The sequence below is a fragment of the Myotis yumanensis genome, unplaced genomic scaffold (assembly GCF_028538775.1).
Source record: "Myotis yumanensis isolate MYYU_CA2020_CCGP unplaced genomic scaffold, mMyoYum1.0.hap1 SCAF_1, whole genome shotgun sequence".
NCBI classification, from domain to species: Eukaryota; Metazoa; Chordata; class Mammalia; order Chiroptera; family Vespertilionidae; genus Myotis; species Myotis yumanensis.
The window spans coordinates 96,074,569-96,090,096 of NW_027223752.1; the positions used below are offsets into that span (position 1 = coordinate 96,074,569).

Consider the following 15,528-nt stretch of genomic DNA (forward strand, 5'->3'; position numbering starts at 1 on the left):
AGAGAACAGTTTCCAAATATGGGAGTAGACAAAAGCCAGATCATGGGGATTAAGGAGTGAACAAGTGATTAAGAAACATTGTTGAAGTCTAACACATGTTTTATTTTACACATGAAGCCAGATCTTTAGTTACTGATACAGTAGTGCTTTCCACATCTCCAGTTACCCATGATCAACCATGTCTGTAATATTAAATGGACAATTCCAGAAATAAAAATTCCCGAGTTTTAAATTGTGCACCATTCTGAGTAGTGTGACGAAATCTGACAACATCCCACTCCCTCCCACCTGGGACATGCATCACCCCTTTTTCCAGTGCACCCACACTGCATACGCTACCTGCCCACTGGCCACTTAGTAACCCTTTTGGTTATCAGGTCGATTGGCATGGTATGGCAGTGATTATGTTCAAATAGCCCTCATTTTACTTAAGAACAACCCCAAAGCACAAGAGTAGTGATGCTGGCAATTCAGATATGTCAAAAGAGAAGCCGTAAAGTGCTTGCTTCCTTTAAGTGACAAGGTGAAAGTCCTTGACTTAATAAGGAAAGAAAAAAATCCTATGTTGACATTGCTAAGGCCTATGGTAAGAACGAATCTTCCATTTGTGAAATTACCTAATTTATAGATTAAACTTTATCATAATTATGTATGTATAGGAGAAAACAGTACTGATAAGGCTCAATACTATCCATAGTTTCAGGCATACACTGTTATTGTATGTCCTATTGCTTAATGGACATACATTGAAATACTCTTTTAATTTCGGTTCTTTTATAAATAGTGTCAACTTCTGGGAATTTTGTTATTTACATTATAAAATGCACATTGACCTGTTCACTGAAAATTTAAAGGATACAAAATGGTAATGACACTAAACCACATTATTTTTGTTGGTTGGTTTGTTTTAATATGTCTTTATTGATTTTAGAGATAGACAAAAGGAGAGGGAGAGAGAGAGAGAGAAACATCGTTGTGAGAGAGAAATATCAATTGGTTGCCTTCTGTATGCACCCCTACTGCCCTTGCCACCTTTACCAGAGCTTGAACTGCAACCTGGGTACATGCCCTGATCAGGAGTCGAACCAATAACCTTTTGGTGCATGGGTCGATGCTCAACCAACTGAGCCGCCCTGGCCAGGCCCAGAGCACACTTTTTCTTTCATTTGGTTCTTGACTCTTCTAATTTAAGAAGGCTTCATGTAAAGAAATCAAAGAACTCATTAATCTAACACAAACTTACAAAATCTCGTTAAGAGTTTTCAAAGCTCATCTCACACTGTATCTCATTTTTTGTTACCACTGAGACTGTGTCTGCATTAGAATTTCTTGAACTGGGGCTTTGTTTTCCTATGAGTTCTCTATAGTCAGATAGGAGAATTATGAACATAGTGTATATTAGCAGGAGAACAAGGCCACTGCATATAGCAGGCATCTGCTTTAAGTATTAGTGCCCACATATTTCAACATATATTGCAATTAAAATATAGTTTTCACCATTTCTGACAATTCATCCAAGGAATTTTGGTTAAATGCCTTATTTTATATTTCATGAGGCTTTCCTGGATATTACCCAATGCTCAAGTTGAGTTAGGCAAAGATACCGACAGGTCAAATAACTGAGTTTAGCTTATTCATTGAGACTTAACATTAAACTGAATCCCATAACTTCCTTTTAGAGTCAGCTCTGTCCTAAGGATCATGATCCTCTATCTTGATCTCATGGGGTGATGGTGCCACACTTCAAAACACATTTTAGTCCAACTTCATTCGCTCAAGATACCATTAAAGATGATATCTTTGGCATTGGCTGGTGTGGCTCAGTTGGTTGGGTGTTGTCCCATGTACCAGGAGGTTGTTAGTTCAATTTCTGGTCAAGAGCACATGCCCAGGTTTTGGGCTCTGGCCCAGGTGGTAGCGTGCAGGAGGTAGCTGATTGATGTTGTGCTCTCACATCGGTGTGTCTCCCTCTCTCCCTCACCCTTTCTCTCTCTCTCTAAAAATCAATAAACTATTCTTTAAGAAAAAGATGATAGCGTTGTATTATGTGAGAGCTTATCTTAGAATCCCATCTATTATTCTGGGGATCTCACTAAACTCCTTTCTGCTAAAGTTTTCTGGTTTGTCGAATGTAACCAACCATACCATCTCTTCCTTACCTCCTCCAAATGCTACTCAGCCAAGTGAGATAGATATGTGATTGTTGTGAATCCACAATAATGGAAACAGTGTAAATCTCAGGTGTTGCTTCTATTATTACTAATATCACCGTTTTAAGTTATTGATAGAGTAGGGAGCATGGAATAGGAAGCAGAAGATTTCAGATGAGTCCCCATACCAACAAATAACAGCTGTGAGATGATGGGAAAGTCCCTTAACATTTTATCAGTTTCTTGAGTAGAAAACTAGAATCCATACTTCCTTCCCACATTCCTACCTGCCAGTATGACGTGAGGTAACACATGTGGACACATTCCATAAACAGTAAAGGGCTAACATGGTAACAAGTTCTGAATATAATCACTATTATATCAATAATGTCTGAATTTTCTCCTTTCCTCCAGTTTCAAGCTCCCTGGAAGACCCAGAGAGAAGGTAAAGCTAAAACTATGAGACAAAAAATAATGGACCAGTGATGAAAGCAATGTAATTGAGTGACTAAACAGATTCCTAAGCAGGAACTGAATAAAAGCTTATCACAATTAATTCTCATGGATTCTCCAATGGCACCTGATTCATGGGACTTACAGAGAAAATGTAGCAATCTAATCCATAAGCAATTCAATTATAATTAAATACATGTATGTGTGTATATATAACTTCTTATGTTACCTTTTATTTCTGAGGAAAGTAAAATGAGATCAAATTTGCATATGACCAGGAATAGAAGATCCTACCAAAAAGATAGTATATTGAATGGTGTAATTCCACAAAATCAGAGACACTAGATGAAATCAATGACAAAGATGAAATATTAACTCCTTTAACCTTGTCTATGGTATTTCAAATAATGCCTATGTTACTTTCTATAATAAGAGAATTAGAAAAAGGTAGAAGAATTTTTAGATTTTCTTTCTCATTCGCATCTGGAAATGCTCAGTGTAACCACCACTAGAAAAAGAATTTTGTTTTTGGTAAAGACATTCTTTTTCCCGAGGTGGCTATGATTCCAGCCCATCAGAAATCCAGAATAACTCAAAATATTTCCAGTGGGATATCTCCCATTGACGATGGAATCTCCTCACCTCCCATTAACACTCTATAAAACATGGGGACTATCTGCTCAGGCTCTGAACTGAGACACAAACCTTCCCGAAAGACAACTGCTTCCACCCAAACAACTGGTCCTCCTTTCCTCCTTGTCAGCACTGAGAGCCGAGAGAGGCTGTGTTTGGTCTCTTAATCAGGCCTTGCTGACGGGCTGACATCCCTGCAAACGTTTTCACTTACTCCTTGGCAACAGTTAAATCCTTGCCAAAGGCCAGTCAGTAATTCAGAAAACACTGTTCGTAAGAGGCTGAGGGAGTCAGAGTGTGACTGTCAGCTAGCAATCTGCGGTGTTGACAGGAGGGAAATCTAGGAGCTGAAACCATTTTAAAGGTCACTCTGTGGGCAGAACTGAAGACCCCTGATTTAGAAAAGGAAACAGAAACCTGGCACATTGAAGTGCTGAGGATGCGGCGTTCTGAGCACTCTGAAAAGTCATTATCCACTCCTGATTGTAAAGACTGCTTCACCGCCTAACACAGCTTAATTAACAACTATTTACCTTAGTGCTGGTGTAAAATAACCTGGTAAAATAAAAATGTCAAATAATGTATCAATAGTTTAATTGCCCAGCTTTTAAAAATAATATTGAAATAAGCTACTGTCTATGTTTCTTCAATATTCTTCCTCTTGATCCTTTATCCTTTCATTTTTGACCTTGAATTGGTAAATAACCAGAATTTAAAATTCTTAGTAACACAGCATAAGCTTTCTGTGAAAAGCAATTATATATATATATATATATATATATATATATATATATATATAATTAATGACTGCAAATTTGTGAGGATAATATACTAAAATATTTATAAATCATTTTTAAAAGGAACACAGATTATTCAAGAAAAATAATAGTAGGCCCATGCTTGAATTTAGATCACCTATTTTCTCTCTTTCCAAAACAGGAGAAGACTTGGAAGAATAAATGGCTTCAGTCTACTGGATGCCATACATATTCTGGACCAGGGTCCCTCACTTATAAGACCTGCCAGACAGATTTGCTACAGTTTATTCTCCAAACTCTCACATTGTGTGTTATTTTTTTTCTGGTTTCATTTTTTCCCCTAGGTGAAGAGGACACTTGCGCCATCATTTAGAAGCTCAGGCAAGCAGGGCTGAACTCTGTAATGTGGCAGCAAGAGCAGCTGGAACTACCTGGTCTCCTCCCCCTACTCACCTAACAAAGGAGCAGAGATGTAAAGAATAGCATGGTGCCTATAGTTACCAGTACTTTATTGTATACTTGAAAGTTGCCAAGAGAGTAGATCTTAAATGTTCTCGCCACACACAAAAATACAGCAATTATGTGAGGTGATGGAAGTGTTAACCAACCCTATTGTGGTAATCATTTCTTAATATATATGTGTGTATCAAACCAGCACATTATACACCTTAAACTCACACAATGTTACATGTCAAATACATCTCAATAAAGCTGGAAACAAAACAAGGGAGCACTCAAGGGAGGTCCAGTGGGTCCCAAGAAGGGCCTCTTTAGTAAAACAAAAAGGAAGGGAGATAAGGCACTCAAGGCACCAGGAAACTTATCACAGAAGCCATAGTGCACATCCGGAGCCTGTCAAACAATGGATTCACTTGGGCAAACCCAGTCAATGCCCAGTGATCCACACACACTTGATCTGCACTGCAAATTACCCGTTGAGGTGCCTGGGGTACATTCTGTAATTATTCATCGGAGTGAAAACTGCATTGGTTAAGGGGCAGTGAATCCACAGTGACCCATGACTCAGATGTATGTGAACGCCACTGGATCTGTAGGCAGATAAGAGGGACCGGCCCCAGGATCTGGGGAACAGTAATGCCAAGAACCACTCGCTTGCTCCTGTTTGGCAATGCTGGGTAGATGCGTTGGTTTCTGTTGGGTGATGAAGGGGAAGAAAGAAAAAGCAACAGCACCTACTGGGCCTTGTGAAGTTGGAACTTGGTTTAGGTGGTGAAGCCACTGATTACTCAAATAACCAATATTCCTGGCTATGGGTTAGGTTTAGCTCCTCCCCCGTCTCTTCACAACCATGGTTCTCTTCACTTCCATGTGACATTGAGGGACAGTTTCCAGAGACTACTTCACTCAGGGGAGTTGCTCTAGGGGTAGGTTTCTCTGTTTTCAGAGGTCTTTTCTATTTTCAGAGTGGTTTTCAAAGTCACCTGGCCACGTTAGATTACATATGTCACTTTTTAAAAAGTAGAGCCACCAAGACACCAAAGTAAGCCAATGATTTTGGGGTGATTTCACCTGTAAAAAGAATGTCCAAATCTTACCCGGTTGTTGTTGATTTTGAATTGTAGACACCCCACTTCCTTTGTCTGTGTCAAAAGCCACTCATTCCCTTTCTTAATGAAAACAAGAGGGAGTGATTATACCTCCTGGGGCTGTGCCATTTATGCTGTCTGAAAGGCACTTGAATGAGTGGCACATTATCTCACACATCTGGAGTTTACCAAATTAGCCAATTATGCTGGAGCTCATAAAACAAGGCCTTAAATGTCATTTAACTAGAAAATATTATAATCACCAAGTGGTCTGATTGTAAGATGATACTTGGGGCAGCATCAGTGGTTACAGAAAACAAATCATGAAACAAAACACAGTTCAAATGCCCCCCAAATGCAACCACATATTTTCTACTTTCTGAAGAATACTGTATTTCTGAAGGCACCAGCAATCAACATGTTTCTCATTTGAAACTAAGTTTAATCTGAACTAGTTGTTTCCTAGTTATTTGCCTTGGGCAAACCAATGCCTGAGAATTTTTCTCATAAGAAAACTAAAGAGCATGCAGGATGAGAATAGACTGATGGAAAACCATGCATTTTTCAGAGAGAGGGAGCTGTCTGCAAGGGATGGGGCAATGATCGGATTAAGTGCTGAGTTGTTAGAGATTTGTGGTGCTGCCTCAGAATCAACAAGATTTGGTTGACTGAACATATACTGGTCTCTCAGAGCTTGCAGACTTCACTTGAAGAAGGAGATTAAAGCTATTCTAAATTGCTATGTGATTTGAGGGAGGGTATATACCAAAGGTATTTAAAAGTTGGGGTTTTATAGCCACTACTTCCACACTATCTTCTTTACATTCAATAAATACCAACAAAACTTGGTGTTTAGTGAAAAGTGACAGATAGAGTGTAAGGAAAAAACCATGGTATGCCACTAACACCGGGTGACTTCGGGCAAGTTATTTATTTCTCAGATCTTCAGTTACTTCATACAAAAGACAGACATAATGATGCTGTGTTGAGTTGAGAACGGTGCACTGTTGAGAATCATGAATAAAAAAGTCCCTAGCATAGTGCCTGTACATTGAAGAAAATAAGCACTCCTTTTTGTCTTTACTTATGTCACCAGAATATCTTAAGTTCTGTTTAACACATTTTTTCCCCCTCTTTATTTCAGGAGGAATGGCCACTGGGCAATTTCAGGGAGGGAGAGTAAGGAGGTAGGCAGTCCCAGGTAGTTTTTGTTTGTTTGTTTGTTTGTTTGTTTGTTTGTTTGTTTTCTAGCATCTCATCAATCACTTGCTTTAGAGGAAGGACAAGTATGAAAGAAACTAGAAAAACATCCATGAGAGACTCTGGAACAACTGGAAGTGAGGCATGATGCATGAACTCACGGTAACAGAGACACCAGCCACTTTTGGCTAGGAGAGTACAAAACAAACCTTATTGGTTTTAAAGGCACCTACTCAACTAAGCTAAATCTTTGTGTCTCTCTGGGCTCACAATTACAGTAGATGGGCTAGTTATTTATTTTTGTTAAACCAGAGAAAGATGAAGGATCATGGTGACAAAGGAGGTACTCTCAACAGTGACAAATTCCTTTCCTCTGAGTTCTCTCTTCTTTTTTAGATAAAACAGTGATGGCCTCTTTGGTAAAATCTAACTAAACATGATGATTTCATATTATGAAAGTCCTTATTCAGAATTTGGAAGGTATTTATTTTTTTACTTAAATTATTTTCACCTCTGTAAAGCTGGGTTGAAAAAACTATGTCTTTAGTAGAAGTACTATATATCTATGACTTTATGAAGAAAAAGAATATCAGAAACAATAAAGGGTTTTGGACCTGGTGACTGAGCTATTGTCTCTAGGAAATGTGAATTCTGGGCAGAGAGGTACAGAATTGCATCCCTAAGAACCACTACTTCACTTTCTTACAGAAGGGAAATGGGATATATGTGCAGATTCTAAGTGTCTTAACAGAGTTTAATGTTTTCTAACGACATAAAAGGACTAGCTTTCAAAACCTTGAATTGGAGGGAGATAGGAAAACCCAGGAGACAGGAATTCTCCTAAATGTGCTAATAGTCAAATGGACTAGTGCTTCCTCCTTGAGGACCACAGACTAAACTGGTCTCCGTGTACCTGAGTGACAAGAACATCTTTGAAAGCTCAGTGCACTCTAAAAGCTAAGTAAGAAAATCAAAAGGAACTGCTTTTGCTAGCAAAAAAATTCAACACGGTATGTGTTTAAAGGCTTTCTTTTCTTTTCTTTTTAACCTTAGGCAATGAAATGCTCTTACTCTGTATCAAACATAACAGGCAGCTTTTTCTCTTACAAATATTTCCATCTCTAAGAGAGGAGTGTTCTGGCTTTTGGCTAACAGCATGCCCATATCTAACGGCAGTACAGACAGAATGCCAATTTGCTGTAGAAGCAATTATACATACAGACTAGGAAAAGGCCAATTTCACTATGCAAGGACCACACATACTGTATGTTTGTTATATTATTTGATATCAAAGCAAAAACATCAAATTCTTCCTAAAACACACATGAAATGAAGAGCCTGGCTAAGGAACTCCCACATCTAATTCAGAGATATCTATTACAGCTTACAGAACTTGGCAATGCTGACACTACTGTTTTACTGGAAAGAGACATGTTTATTGATTCCATAATACACTATGACTTCTTCACATATATCTTGGGTAAAATGAGCATAATTTTGATACTAATTGCTATAAAACAGGTACACTATCAATGTATGACACTTAGGTATCACATCACCGGTGTAACAGCAAGAACTTGCCAATCCTATGTCACTAGGTGACCTCATAATATTTAATCAGGCGTCAAGATTATTATCATAACTTAAGAGGGGTGGTCTATAGTAAGAATTATCATCTCTGTTTCATTTTGAAACATTACAGTGTTGGTGTGATTCATTCATTTGTTCATTGCGCAATTACTATCTCTACTCAGTGCCAAATACAGGCCTCAGGGATACAGAGCTAAATGAGACATGGCCTTTCGGGAAATACATTCTTGAGGTGGGAGAGGGGAAACAGAAAATGAACACAATAAATCAGGGCAATGCATACTATGTTTTATATAGCACATGTAAATAAAGACTCATAGAGAAAGCGTGTGGTAGAGAAAAGACGGTCAGAGAGAGTGAAACTGAGGACACCCTGGAAGGAGGAGCTGCAGTTCCTTGTGTGGATTAGGGGGTTGGTCCTTCAGGAATAGGGAATAGCATGCAAAGTGTGAGAGTGTGAGAGAGCAGGGGGCTGAAACGTTTGCTATTCCTGGAGCAAATGTGTGAATGAGAAATGAGCCTGGAGAAGAAGGGATGCCACATTAGAAGGGCTCTGCACACCATAATGAAGAGGGCATATTTTCACATATTCCCAAATACTCTAGATAAAAAAATGAAAACAGTATGATACCGGCATAGAGATAGATGAATTAATAAGACAGAACAGGAAGTGGAGAAACAGAATAGGAAAATTAGATGACATATGTGAAAGTTTAACAGTGAGTAGAGGATGGGTTTTTCAACAAGTGGTGTTTGGACAATAGTCAATTATTAGTCAAACCACTTGAAAATAAAATTTAATTCCTATCTACCACACTGCACATGAAAAAATATTCTTATATGGATAAAAGATTTAAATGTAAAGTATCAGAAGAAAATGTTTATAATCTTGGGATTAGGGGATGACCTTCTTTTTATATGTAAATTTGACATCAAAATGGCAAAGCAAATTTTACAAAGCAAAACAGACAGATATAATCACAATCTTCAAAAAATACAAACTTTTGAAAGGTGTAAGACACTATAGTTGTAAGAAAAATGACAAGTTACGAAAAATATTCGCATTATATGTAATAGCCAAAAGATTAGCACCTATAATAATATGCTGAGCTCCTACAAATCAATAAAAAAATCACCTAACAGAAACGGGCAAAGGACACAGATAAGCAATTCATGAAAGAAATGCTACTTTATGATACAAAAGTATGCTCAATTCTCATTACATCAAAGGAATACTATAGTTTTACTTTTCACCTGTTAGATAATAAGCAAGAGATGCATGTGAGGGACAGATATGCCAAATAATGGTTATAATGCCCAGGATTTGACGGTATGAAAAATGAGAATTCAAACACTAAAGGTTACGTCCTTTTTGCAAGATAATTTGGTAACATCTGATCCTGTAAATCCATATCTTCGTTTTATAGAAATATATACATAGGTATACGCATATGCAAAACTCATTTTTTGCATATACAAAACAACCAAGAATATTTACTGCACTGTTGTTCATAAGAATGAAAATCTGAAAACAACCTAATGGTCCACAAAAAGGATTAATTTAATAAATTGCAGCAGGTAGATAAATAAATTACTATGCTGTTGTTGAAAAGAATATACTGGCATGGAAAGATGTTCATGATATATATTTAACTGAAATAAACAATTAGCAGAACAGTATCTATAGGACAAGCTGCCAAGAGAGATAGTGAACTATAGCAGTTAGCAGCATGGGTGTTGGGCTCAAGTAGCCCTAGATTTGAGTCCCAGCTCCACTGCTTACCGGATATGTGAAAATTATTAACTTCTCTGAGTCTTGCTTTCTTCATTTGTCCACCTGGAATGGATTCTAATAGGACTTACCTCTCAGAGTTATAAGGAGAATTTCTAGTACATAGTGAGGCTAAATATACTAGTTATTAGTACTACTGTTACCACTTTTCTATAATTATTTTCAATCAATTCTCTTATGAAAACAACTTCAAAAAATGCAATCTAATATCCTTTGGAAGATTATGCTGGATAAAGTCTTTAACTGAATTTATACATCAAAGACAATTTTAGCTTATATAACCAAAATATTGTATTATTTGTTCACCTATCAGGCTAATGAATTTGACACATCAATTTCTGATGTAGATCAGTTTTGATCAAATATTTGTAAACCACAATACAAACAAGGACCATGTTTGAGCAATATATTTAAGAATAAAAATAAGGAACTGTTAAGTTTACATAGGCCCAGTTATTGAGAACCCTAAAAAGCCTTCATGGCACAAATTAGAAATTGTCCTCTAGTCATCAAACATCAAACTGATGTTTTTATGGTCGTTTCTATTGTATTCCTATTCTTTTTATGGTAATTCCTGCTGTACACATATTTAATTTTCAATCATATTATCAAGAACAACATCAAAATGTAGGAAGGCACTCCTTTACACATTTTCCTCTAATAAGACTAGGAAAATATCCCATTCAAAATGAGAAAATGTGTTATGTAGTAATATATTTAATTGCCTCAATATATAACATAGAGTCTATATATGAAGAACCATACATACCCTTCTGTTCGGAAAATTGTTCGAAAGCTGTCTCCTAAGCTTTTGTAACTGTTTGGATCAGTTGAACATCTCTGAATCTGGAACCTAAAAACAAAATTAAATACACACACAAAAAAATCCAAGTTAAAGATTTTGCCAAATGGTTTTTTCTCATTTTTCATCTTAGGAAACTCAGCCTTTTCAGATTAACCCAAAAATATTATTTTTTTGCTATAGAGTTTATTGATTTATTTTTATAGACCATTTACCTTATTTTTGTAACCTTCAAATTATTGTATTTCTCTGTACTTTAATAGAAACTGTAGAAAGAGGTTTTTTCCCATCTGTTGCTCAGCCAGACAGATGCACCCTGAGGCATGCATGCTTTTCTCTTTTGTGAAAAACATACACATATGTCATTGATTGCTTTAATGGATAATTCAGAAATCTGAAGATGCATGTGAAATAAAGAAGTAGCTCTATTTCTTATCTTAATTAGTGCTCCTTGATGGTAAGTTAAGACAAAGGTTAACAATACAGAGCAACTAATGTGGCCGAACTTGGATCCTGACTGTGAATTTGGAATTCATTCTGGCAGATAGGGAGGGGCCTGTGCTCAGAGTGAGAGTTGGCACTGCAGTGTGATACAGTTGACGCTCACTCCTTCATGGTGGAGCAATTGGTCATTGTGGGTAGTTCAGGCTACCTGGATCTTTATAGAAGCACAATGCTCTGCATACAATTGGTGCTCAAAAAAAGTGTCCAATTTTGCAATGCTAGATTCTTTTTTCTCCTTCTCTTTGGGTATGATCATGCATCTTGGAACTCTAACCTTAAAAATATGGAAGTTTTCAGTATGAGGGTAATTTTGTATTTTACCCTGGGGTTTGTTTCTAAAGAAGAAATTTATGACAAGTGTTTTCATTTCCTGACACCCCAGTTGTTCTGTTGTCAGGTTTCTTTAGTCCGCCTACTCCTTGTGTTTAACTTCCTTATCCCAATTCTGAATTAAGGCCCGTATCCCTTCTGTACTTTCCTCCATAATTTTAGCAAGCATTTTAAAAATTTTGCAAAAGCGCCTCTTATATTCTCTAATTTGAGATGTTTTTCTCAGATTGTTGCATTTTTGATAGGACCACAACTTCTACTCCTCTAAGAGTGATTTATTTTGTATTTCTAGGCCCCAAGGAAATATGTTGAAAACTGATACATATATCACAGAAAAGAGTGAATAATTACTCTGATTGAAGAGGTTGAGCATATGAACAAAACAAGTATATGATAAGATTGGAAAGGATTTTTTAAAGTGGAGAGTTGTTGAATGTGATTGTTTAGGAGACTAGCCATTCTGAAATGAGGGAATTAAGCCTTCATCAGAGTACCTGGCACATATAAATCCATAAAAAATAGTTATTGCTTCATTGGGTGGATTAGAAGGAGAGCATGGAGGGCAGAACATGAAAGCAACACAATAGTCTAGGTGAAGATAAGAATGTCCGAATATGAATGGTGGCAACAGAAATGTAATAAAATGGATGAATTTGTTGGGTAATACTCTTTCTTTTAAAATAATTTTCCTTTTTAAAATAATACATTCAACATGACCCCTTTTAATCTCCCTCAACCTGGCAAGTAATATTCCACAGCCCTAGACCTACCATTGTCAAAGTTTAAAATGCCTTAGATACTCATCTTCATAATGGCTTTGCTTGTCAAACTTATAAGATTACTAGCATGAAAATTTTAAAAGGTTTGTTTCTAGGCAAGAACTATATCTATACAATTTAAATTGCATGAAGCTTATCAGAAGATAGTGGACCAGGACAGCTAAGTCATTTAAACTAGTCTGGATCCAGGTGTGCATCTGGTGTGTGTATAACCACTGGCCTAGAAGACTCAGTAAGCCGTTCTGTCTAGAATCAAGAACATGATCTGGTGTTCAAATAGATGGACCATGTTTGGTATTTCTGAACTACTGCATGTAGATGATAGAACAGAATCTCCATTTCTGATTTGCATATTTGTAACCTATATTCATTGCTGAGTGTGAAACATTTCCTTATGTCTAGTTGGGAAGTCTAAGACTCTTCTCTAATTGTTCTTTTGTTTGTTTAAATATACTTTTATTGATTTCAGAGAGGGAGGAAGAAGTAGAGAGAGCTAGAAACACCAATGATGAGAAACATTGATCGGCTGCCTCCTGCACACCCCCTACTGAGGATCAAGCCCGCACTTAGGTATGTGCTCTAACGGGAACTGAACTGTGACCTCCTGGTTCATAGCTTGATGCTCAACCACTGAGCAAAACTAGTTGGGCTAACTAGTCTTTTAAGAAAATAACTTGAAAATATTTTGTATATTATAAAAGCATCACATGCTCATAGATTTTTCTCACTTACAATAATTTTTATTGTGTGTTTACCTCTGTCAAATTCTTTTCTAGATGCTTCTCTTTCAAATGACCAAGTATTTCAAAAAATTGCCATGTGAAATAAAATGCTACAGAGTTTACAAAACCCAGGACATTATTTTTCAAGAAGCACAATAAACAAACAAACAAAGGAGAAAAAATAATTAGCAGTATATCCAAAATGTCAAGTAGCATCAGTACCATGTGCCCAGGTGTTCATCAGAGGGAGCAATTACCACTTCCTGAGGAGGACCAAAAAGGATTTCAAGAAGGAGAAAGGATTTGAGCTGGCCCTGTAGGATTCAGAGAAGTGAAAGAGCAAGCTAGGAGAAAGCATGTCAGGTGGGGGGAGGGAGGAACAAAGGCCAGTGAGGAAAAGACCTTTCAAGAGAAATGAGGGAAAAGACCCCATCACAGCAACTGGCAACTGCTAGCTTCCTTCAGGGCGGGTGCTACAGCACGCTGCAGGTGGCATTCAGTTGCTCAGGGTGGGTGGAGAGCTGAGAGGGGTAGAGTAGGGTATTTAGGAGATAAAAGTCAAAGTCCGATACAGGTCATTTGAATTTTTCCTGCTCCTTAGCTGAGCACTTCAGCTAACTCTGCAGGGCCACTTCACAGTCGTGTGCCTCTGGCCACAGAAGGGACTGTGAGAGTCAGCAGAGGGCAGAAGCAATGCTTGAAAAGTGTCCTGCCAGGGTAGAGGCATCAGCTTGGTCTATGATGTCACGCGCTTGGGTAAGGCAGGCCTTCTGTTGGCTTAAGCAAAGACAAACACAGTACTACAGTTATTTCATAATTAACTAGTTATCTAATCTGGCCATTGGAAGTCTAAGCACTTCACTCACTAGTTGCAATTTCTTTCTTTTTTTCAGAATCCAACAGATGGTATTTCCAATCCACTATTTATTAAGTTGATAAGAGTTCTTGAACATTTACTATGTATTAGGCATTCCATTATTTGAGGCATTATAAAGAAGTAAGACATAATCCTGCCCTTTATTATTATTATTTTTAAAAATTTATCTTTATTGTTGAAAATATTACAGATGCCCTTTCCTTTTTCGCCCCCACTGATTCCTTCCACTCTGCTCCCATCCCCCACCCCCAGGTCTTCACTGCACTATTGTCTGTGTCCATGGGTTATCCTATATAATAAGAGGCTAATCTGCAAATTGTCCCCTCAACTGGGAGTTCGACTGGGAGTTCAACCAGGGGGCAGGCTGGCCAGCCAACCACCCACAGTCCCTCCCCCCAGCCAGCCCCACTCCCAATCGCTCCCCCCCACCCTGATCGGGGGCAGGCCAGCTGGACCCCACCTGTGCACAAATTCATGCACCAGGCCTCTAGTGCATCCTATATAATAAAAGCCTAATATGCAAATTGACCAAATGGCCGAATGACCAGTGGAATGACCAGTCGCTATGATACACACTGACCACCAAGGGCCAGATGCTCAATGAAGGAGCTGCCCCCAGCCCGCAGGCTCCAGGCCAGCCAAGGCGGGTGCCAGCAGGGGCCCCCCTGATTGCCCCGCAGGTCACCCCACAGAGGGAGGCCACTGGTGGTGGCAGCAGGGGGTGGGGCCAGCAAGTGGGCAGTGTCAGGCCAGCCAAGGCAGCAGGTGCCAGTGGAAGACCCTCAATCACCCTACTGGTTGCCCCACAAATCAGCCCTGATCGCTGGCCAGGCCTAAGGACCCTACCTGTGCACAAATTTCATGCACAGGGCCTCTAGTGTGTGTGTGTATATATATATATATATATATATTTTTTTCCTTTGGTTAATCTCTTTTTGCCCCCCTTACCTTGCTCCCCTCTGAGTTTCATCAGTCTGTTCCATGCTTCCATGTCTCTAAACTTATAGGTAAGGTGAAGGAGTTAGGTGCAAATAGATGATTACTATATGCAAGGAATATGTTTAGGAATAGTGTTTTGGAATATCAGATGTCAGCCAATGAGTTTTATTGATACTGAATTAACACTAATATCACTCTTATTGGAGATGATCTATGGGTGGACTGTGGCTGACAGAAAACAATATGACATAGAGACACTGGATTAAAGAGGGAAAACAGGAAGGTTATCTTTGGGCTAAATATCTGTGACTAAACTTTCCCCACCCACATTAGAGCAGGCAGCAAAGACCGTCAGTGGAATCCTTGAGGAGGGTTCCATTTAGAAGCTGACTGTCTGATGAGTGATGCTATGCTAATTACAAACAGGAGTGGCAACATCAAAGCAACATTAC

The 15,528-nt window shown here is 38.3% G+C and overlaps 1 protein-coding gene across 2 annotated transcripts in view; it reads right to left on the reverse strand.

Moving 5' to 3' along the window:
• Positions 1-15,528, reverse strand: part of SLC25A21 (solute carrier family 25 member 21) — a 536,253-nt gene that overhangs the window by 124,853 nt on the left and 395,872 nt on the right. For both annotated transcript variants that reach the window (XM_070428230.1, XM_070428239.1), the window contains exon 3: positions 10,893-10,976. In XM_070428230.1, the coding sequence (XP_070284331.1) occupies positions 10,893-10,976 (84 nt within the window). The remainder of the gene's footprint in view (positions 1-10,892; positions 10,977-15,528) is intronic.